This window comes from Sturnira hondurensis, unplaced genomic scaffold (assembly GCF_014824575.4).
Source record: "Sturnira hondurensis isolate 20B ecotype Veracruz unplaced genomic scaffold, ASM1482457v3 Scaffold0001532, whole genome shotgun sequence".
Lineage (NCBI taxonomy): Eukaryota > Metazoa > Chordata > Mammalia > Chiroptera > Phyllostomidae > Sturnira > Sturnira hondurensis.
Window position 1 is genome coordinate 796,778 of NW_028074163.1, and position 8,639 is coordinate 805,416.

The following is an 8,639-nucleotide window of genomic DNA, read 5'->3' on the forward strand; positions in this document are numbered from 1 at the left end:
CCACACACTGATATTTCTCTCTTTCTCTTCCCCTCTAAAAATGAATAAATAAAATCTTTAAAAAACAGATTCCAGTCCAAATCTTCAATTTTACAAATGAAGATATCCTATGCCTAATTCGGCATAGGCTTTACCCAGAAGAACTCCCTCAACAAAAATAGGAGCATTGCCCCAGGTCAGGTTCAAGAGCTAAAGAGAGTTTACTGAGGTCAAAGATGAAAGTGGGGATAGTACTCTCTTTCTTCCACTCCTTGCAGTAAAAGGAGAGGTCCATTGTCCCTCTCCCCTTCCCACCTTCTGATTCTTCCTTCCAAATGGCTGCCATAACCCAGGCCGAGGCTCACTGCCCTGGGAAACGCGTGAGGCGAGGCAGCCAGCTCTGCTCCAGTCCTTAGAAACTCTTCTGCTTGGTTTCTCCTCCCTCTTCTAACCCCCCAGAAGAGGGTTCTAAACGAAGTCTCAACCAGCAATAAAATATCCTCCTGCCAACCACCATTACCTGCACCTGCCTATTTTTCACTTGAAGATCTCATGGAGAAGACTGGCCAGACCAGACAAGCATCTGGTGCCCGGGGACACCTATTTCCAATGCTGCACCCCTTCCCTTCTATTATGCCACCTCTCATTGCCTGTCTTCCACCTCGAGCGGGGTGGACCACTTTCATGAGTTTAATAATCTAACAGAAATAGCATAAAGGAACTCACGTTAGCCTCTGAATCCAGGCATTGATCCCCAGCCTATACTCATCAGAAGAGCATGAAGATGAAGGAGAGGATGTGCACGAGACCAGGATGGAGAACAAAGAGGCAAGAGGAGCCCAGCTTATCCAGCCACAGTAACAGTTTGCATCCAACAAGGACAGAAGGCCAAAAGCACGCGGCAGCCCATTAATGGAGTTGACAGAATGCTGCAGCCAGAGAGGCATGCATGTCACATTACACTGGCCATCTCACCAAGGGATTCATTCACAAAGTTGAAACTGACCTGTGTTCTCCTGGGGATGTTGCAAACTGTTCTCTGCTGAAACCCAAGCAAGTAATTGATCAAAAAACAGTCAAGAAATTTCAGCTCAGCCTAAATTCAAGTTTAATACAATGTTTAAGAAGTATTTTTTAGGTATCTACAAATTCTTTCACTATTTAGCCAACAGTTTCACTAAGTCTGAAGAGTACCTGACTACTCCAAAAAGCAGAAAAGTTAAGTCAGTAAGTCAATAAACAACCTGGAAAGCAATGACTGTGGAAAAAATCTACTAGAAGAGAGGAATGAAACAAGAACACCGTCTTACCTAATACTGTTGAAGATCGCCGCTGGAGTTCCTCAGTTAGCTGCTTTTTATAAGGTATAGGGGACCTCACAGACTGTGCTCTGGAGGGGAGCTGAGGGCTGGTCCAGTTTCCACCTAGAGACTGCTGCTCTCCCTGGCCTCCTTCCACCCTCTCTGTCGCAAAGGAAAGCTTGGCATTATTTGAAAAAAATAAGACACAGAGAAAAAATAAGACTCTTCGCCAAAGAGAAAGAAGTAGATGAAATCCATCAGGAAGAAATGTGTATGTGTATCACATGCATAATTAAAAATTAGTTTTAAAGAAAATCAGAGCAGGTGGCAGAATTACAGGCCAGTAATCAGACCCTTAGTATATGTGATCTTCAATCTGTTTTACTTTCCATTAGAAATAGCTTCAGCATATTAAAAGGAAATAGAATGCAAGCTTCACGCAAAGGCACAGATTTTAACAGGGTCTGTTTTGTTTATGGGATAAGTCCCTTGCACTATGAAAATAGTACCCAGAGGGTAGTAGTTAATCAATAAACACTTGCTAAATAAAAAGACTGTCATCTTATGGTGACTAGATATAATATGGTCTCCTGAGTGGAACCTTAGAACACACAAAGGACATTAGGTAAAAACTAAAGAAATGTAAATAAAATACCTACTTTAATTAACATATCAATAATGGTACCTTTGTTAATTATAATAAATGTACCATACTAACGTTAAGACATTAATAACAGGAGAAAGTGGGGGTGGAGTATACGAGAACTCTCTGTCCTACTTTCCCAATTTTTCTGTAAACCTAAAACTATTCTAAACAATGAACTTTACTTTTTGAAAAAAAGTTTTCAAAATGAACATTTTCTGAAGAGCTTTAAACATGACTGCTGATAAGTCAGTCAATACTATTTAAATTTTTACTTAAACTATTAACTCCCAAATTCCTTTACAACAAAAGGGTTTATTTTCTAACTCATTTCAAATAATACAGCCAAATACAAAGCAAAAGATATAGGCCAGGTTTTCTTAATTCTCTTCCAGAAAAAAAATTACTTAAAAAAACTCTCACTTTAAACATATCTTTTAATTTGATGACATTACATTTACACCTTACTTAATGGGTTTAAGGTAAGACCTGAAGATGGTTTCTATTTTTAAAAAAATAATTTTTTCTCCCATGTGCTGATTCTTTTAGTTACACTGCTTTGGTTAAAATTTTTTGGCCATTAACCCCTAAAAGAACAAAGTCCATTCTGTGAACTGAAGAAGTAAAAACATACTAGAATAAGGGGGGAAAAACACTTTAAAAGGACCTCCTTTTAACATTTATTCAGATCTTAGGTTACTAACAATTAAGAAGATTACAGTGAAAATTCTAGCTTTCTCTTCTTAAGCAGTAAACCCCACTGGGTATGATTAAAGCGCTCTCCTTGTTAGTATATTACTCTTGCAAAGACACAACATGAAACCTGAACGGGAGAATTTCAGAGAATCGAAATTGTAGGCTTTCTGGTCTTTAAGAATTGAGTCTCACCTTTGTTAAACCGGAAGAGATTTACAAAAGAACTATATGCTGATTTAAAAGGAGGTTCATCCTGATCAGGGGTCAGAGGTTTAAAGTGAGTGAGATGAGAGGGACTAGTAGGAGACCGAGGCAAGTCATTGGCGGAGTCCACCGTGGGGGAAGTCTTATCATCTGTGGCCATTTCATGAGCCTAAAAAACGAAAGAAATAAGCACAAGATATAAAGTTCCTCAGGAAAACCAAAGGTCAATTCTAAACAGCATCCCTAAATATCTGAAAATCTGACTGAAAAGTCAGAGCTATGAAAACCAAACAATAAATAAATGCAGTTCAGCATATACCTTAAACTAAGGCCTGAAACTCTGCAGTCAGGATTATAAGGAAATCTCCATCACCTAAAGTCACGATTATATGGCCAATTTAACTTTCAACACTGCTGCTCAAATTACAGAAAATACCAAAGTTATTTAAAAATTGAAAAAAATGAATAAATAATTAATTAATTAATTAATTAAAAAATGAAAATTGGAAGTAGGGCAGAAATGTGAATGGGTAAAAAGAAATAAAATATATTTTTGCATACTTTGTATCTTTTTCACTTTCAGATGTTTTTGCTAAAAGTGGTATTTGGTAGTTTTTGAAAAACTGTTTTTTTACAAGCACCTAAATTCCTCAAAGCTTTGTTTTACTCGCTTCAATTTTTTTCTTTTAAAAAATATAAAGGGTAAATATTTCCAAGAAAAGAAAAAGAAAACAGTCATCTCTTAATGACACTACTACAATAATCTCAAAAATTACCTCAAACTATGCCTGCACGCAGTGGGAACTATCCAATTGACAAGCCATCCCCCATCTTCTTCTTTCCAGTTTCTCTCCCTTTAAGTCTAACCTCACATAGACATTAAAATGAAGATCTTAAAGGGCTTTTAAAAAATAAATAATCAAAATTCACAATTAAACTAAAGCAATAAAGGTAACCATCACCAGATGGAAGTTACAGGAAAGCACTGATGTCTACTTTCTGCCAGCTTGAGTAATACTTCAAATAAAAGAACCATGATATGCATAAACTCCAGTCATTAAAGTGCTACAGTTTGTAATCTAATTTTTACTTAACAGAGAGGACACTGTCCCCTTATAAAATGTTTTCGCTTTCACACCCATATTTACCATCTCATTTAATTTTTACAAACACCCTGAAAGGTACACAGACTGCACTTCACCTTCGAGGGAACCCATGTGCACTGAACCTAAAGTGACTTTCTAGAGAGTCACACCACTTGTCAGTGGTGGAGCTGTCACTAAACCCCAGGTGTCACCCCAGAATTATTCTTTAGCACAAAATTAGTTTTGTAGCTCTTCACAAACTTCCAGTTCTAGCCTATTTGGATTCTAACTACTCAAGATGTTGCCTGATTAATAATTTACTTAATAAAGTAGAAATGAAACCACTGATTTGAATGGAATTTTGGCAGTCAATGTTTATTGCCATGGAGGGAGAGGGTAAGGAAAAGAGGAAGAGGAGGAGGAAGAAGCAAAGGAAGAAGAGGGGGAGGGGAGAGAAAAGGAGGAAGGAGAGAGGGAAGGAAGGTCTCTAACAATCTATTAGGGAGGGTAGTCAATAAACCTTCCAAAGTGTTGTAACAATCTATATTCTAGCATAAAGAGTTAGGAAATAAGGTGGAAACTGATCTAATATTAACTCCAAAAAGTGAAAAGGGGGTTTAAAAAAGAGAGAGAGCACTGGAGAGAAAGAATAACGTGAGGACAATAACCCTAAGGCCTTGGAAATCAGCCTGCATTCATTCTACTTTGACAAAAGAAACATCAGAAGCAGAGTCAGCAATCTGCCTACAGACACTTAGCATTACTTTAAAGGGTCACCCACATACAAAACTTTTATTAGGCTAGGTAGATGTGTAGATAAAAATTACCATGGAAACACTCAGCAATTGTAGTCTCTGAATGATAAACACACCACTTACAGGACAGCAGGATTCTGAAAAAAACTACCACACAACTCTTACTCCCTGATAGCTTAATATATAAATTAATAGGATTCTTTCCTACCTGACAGATAATTAAAGGTATTAAGCTACTCATCCAAAGACCTCTGATTATCACCAATACTTTCTTTGGGTCTTCTCATTTGAAGGCTGCTACTTATTTATTATATACACACTGACTTCACATTATCTTGTTGCTTAAGCCAATGGGAAGGCTAATCGGGTGTTAAAATGTAGAAAATAAACGCGATTTGCCAGCCAATACCAGAATTTCTGCAGATAAAAAAAATCCAAGTATCAGTCGAGTTCTTTCTAAATAGTTTTTGAAAAATACTCAAAAGACATCTAATAATGCAGGACAACTGGATACTAGAAATGCCAGTTTTCATCAACAGTTTTTTGGTGTTGTTCAACTGGTGAGCAACATGCCAGCAGACACACTAAAGGCAAACCTCAATGTGATCCATAGTACCCTTCCCAAAACGAAAAGAGAAGAACAAAGGAAGGCTGTCCTGCTCTACAGAAGAGACCTGCTCAATCTCTGCCACAAACCCAAACCCAAACCCAAACCCAACGCAGAGAAATGAAGATTGTTTTTTGTAAGATTCCTGATGGAGTGAGAACTTTAGAGTGGTGGAAAACGACATTCAAATAGGTCAGAAATGAGGTGCAAATAAACCAGAAATGAATCAAAGAAATCATCAGTGCAATATACCATGTAACTACCTGTCCTGTCCTTAGAGCACTAATTTGACAGAGGGTGCACTGAACCGATACATGATTGTTTAACACATACACAATAAACAAAAACAACTGCTTTACACAGAATGCTAGCACTTCTCATATTTCTGGAATGTCTTACAAGTAACCTTTATATTAGACATAACACTTCAATTCCTTAAAAACATCCATTATATTCCAGTCTCATCCTCTGGCTGGGAACGTTCTAAGCAAAAACAAAATACTAATTGGGATACAAGTCTCCTCGTCTTAGACTGGGAAACACAAGCAGAAATGGAATAGCCTTAAACAGCAGAGGCAAGCGTTTAAGGAGGCATCGACGTATCTAAAACCCCACTACTACTGTCCTTTCTGGAGCCCATGAACTTTCTTTTCCAGCCTATGGATGCACCTCTGACACACAGATTCAGAGCTAATCCACCAGAGAGGGGAGGAACTGGACTGTGCACCTCCAAAGTGAGCTTCGGAGCACAGAGAGAACTTCGAATGTTCCCAACGAAAAACCTCTTCAAGAAGAGCCCATCCGGCTCCCTTCCACAGTCGCATGACATGACAAGGGGCAACGGGGGAATCAGGGAAGCCGGCTACCAGCGGACACAGATTCTCTGCCCTTACCGGCCCAGCCACAGTTGCGGAGCCACAAAGCTCCCCTTCCTTTCAGCCATCCCCTTGGCTCCGGCTCTGGAGCTTGCCAAATCGGCCTTTGGCCCCACTCTCAGACCCGACGGCGGCGCGCCAGGACCCAGCCCTTACCTACGCCTCCGGCCCGGGCCCCCAAATCCCTCCACCGCAGCTGCTGCTTTACCCAGTTGCGGCGCAGGAAACCGGCTACAGAGTGCGGCGAGGGGCCTCTGACTGTTGCGGGAGGAAGCAAAGCAGCTTACATGATTGGTGTGGCCTCTCGCTTCCCCAAGGCTCCTCCCCCTGTTTCTCCTCTCCTCCAATCCACAACTTTCCTGACCGCCGGCTCCGCCCTCTCCTTCCAGCCCGTAAGATGCTCGATCAGATGTTCAGGCAGAGGGAATCCAACCCAGATAGAGTCGTTCCTGACAATTTGGCCGAGATTAGGCCGCCTCAACCTTCTTGGATGAAAACAGGATGGCTGCGCGCGTGAGCATCAGGCGTGCGGGGTCACCTGACGGGTGCCCGCTGGCCAGCAGCTATCGTATGTGTTCGATGATGTGGGCACTCATAATATGTAACTGCGCGCAGTGGTCTCATGACTGACGTTCACTTGTGCGATATAGAGCAAGTGAATGTCTATAGCCAAGACTTTTACATTTGTACCACTCTACCGATAACCAGCCACATGACCTTAAAACAAATTTCGTTAGGCCCTGCACGGGTTATCTGTAAAATGGGGCTTAGTACCCACTTAACAGATTTTTTTAGTATTAAGAATTGCATGTGAAGCATTTGACAGAGTAGTAAACACAAAGTAAGCCATCAAACACAAAGTAAGCGATGTTAACTAACTCTGTGGAGAAAAAGGGGGCCACATACTAAACCTGACAAGCACAGGGTAGACAAGCATGGAGGGCCTTACAAACTCAGAGATTGAGAGCAACCCCATTTTCGTGTTCCAAACATGAAAATCCCTATCTGAAAGCACATGTCCTAGGCCTTGAGCTTCCTTCGCAAAGGTTACTCTTCACCTAAGTGAGCCTATTGTCTGTTACAACTAAGATAAACCTTTGAAATGTCAGTGTCTCCTTTTCCGGATCCCTCTGGGCACAATTGCCTGCACCAAATCACCATAACAAAGAGCCTATTATTGTTATCTTAGTTCCTCCATACCATCTTTTGGTGATGGAACTGTTAACTATTAACTATCCTATACCCATAATATAAAAGATGTATGCGTCTCTTCATTTTAGTTTTTATCTAAGCCCAGAGATTTTCCCTGCTTTGCTTTCTCCCACCCCCTTAATCTACCACCAATGGATTTCACATAACCTTATTTGTTTCTCCTCCTTTTCTTCTAATGTATAAAATAAGCTACAGAACTGCCATTTTATGGAGCATTTCTCAGTTCATTGAGATTATGTTTTTTAAAATCATGAAATTCAGGAAGGAATGGAATTGGCACTCTTTTGCGCTTCATGGGAAAACATAAGTAAGTATATGGCCCCCAACAAAGTGACTTGATGAATCTAAGCATGTTAAAAATGTTTACACTCCTTGATCAACAATTCCCACCCTAGCAATCTAGCCTAAGGAACTGATTCAAGCATAAAATAAAGTATACCTAAATGTGTTTGTCACAGTTATTTGAAACAGTAAAAATAAATAGAAAGGAAACAAATTTCTAACCTACACAAACCAGATGAAAGTAAAACAATCAAATGACGAACAGTTTTACTCAGTCATCAGAAATTATCCTTACCAAGACCTTATAGAGTCTTCTCCACTTCACAGTCAACTTTCTTTAAAAAGTTTTCTTGTCTCCCAAACTCCCCACCTTCCATTTGTACTTCAATCCCCTATCATTTGACTTCTATCAGAATCATTCTGATATAATAATTATTCTTCTTAAAGTGCTTTCATGAGATCCTCCTACCGGCCAAAATTATTTTCAGGCTTTGTCTTTCTTGCTGTTTTTTGCTCTTCTTTTTGGAAACTTTTTCTTTGGCTCCCATCAAGCTCTGCTGATTCTGCTATCCCCAGGGAGTCCTTCTCATTCTCTTTTGGGGGCTTCTTTTCCTCCACCTGGCTCTCGAAGATGTTAAATATTTCACAGAGTTCTTGCTAGGTAATGTATTATCTTACAGTTTTGTTTCTAGTTATTTTGTCTATAAATTTGTTATAGTTGTTGTATAAAAGCTAACAACATAAGGAGCGTACAGAGAGCAATATTATAAGTCAATTCTAGAAATCTACGAAAGAACTATTTTTAATTATGGAGGATTCCCTACATTACTGGCTAAGGAGACACTGTTTCAGATGCTGAAATTCCCAAAAGTTTTACCTTTCTTCCTACACAGGCTTGGAGCCAAATCTGCACCCCATTTCCAGCTGTGTTTAGAACTTGATCTAATACATTTTGTGATTAAATTCACCTTGGTTCTATGGAATTTCCTACATTTATTAT

The 8,639-nt window shown here is 39.6% G+C and overlaps 1 protein-coding gene across 4 annotated transcripts in view; it reads right to left on the reverse strand.

The window, feature by feature from the left end:
• PIKFYVE (phosphoinositide kinase, FYVE-type zinc finger containing) overlaps window positions 1-6,417 on the reverse strand; it is a 74,010-nt gene extending 67,593 nt beyond the window's left edge. For 2 of the 4 annotated variants that reach the window (XM_037029794.1, XM_037029804.1), the window contains exons 1-5: window positions 6,302-6,417; window positions 4,736-4,800; window positions 2,812-2,992; window positions 1,290-1,442; window positions 986-1,021 (exon numbers count right to left, since the gene is read on the reverse strand). In XM_037029794.1, the coding sequence (XP_036885689.1) occupies window positions 986-1,021; window positions 1,290-1,442; window positions 2,812-2,992; window positions 4,736-4,738 (373 nt within the window). In that variant the 5' untranslated portion in view covers window positions 4,739-4,800; window positions 6,302-6,417. The remainder of the gene's footprint in view (window positions 1-985; window positions 1,022-1,289; window positions 1,443-2,811; window positions 2,993-4,735; window positions 4,801-6,301) is intronic. The other 2 variants (XM_037029797.1, XM_037029802.1) reach the window with 2 other exon arrangements.
• Between the last annotated feature and the right edge of the window lie 2,222 nt (window positions 6,418-8,639).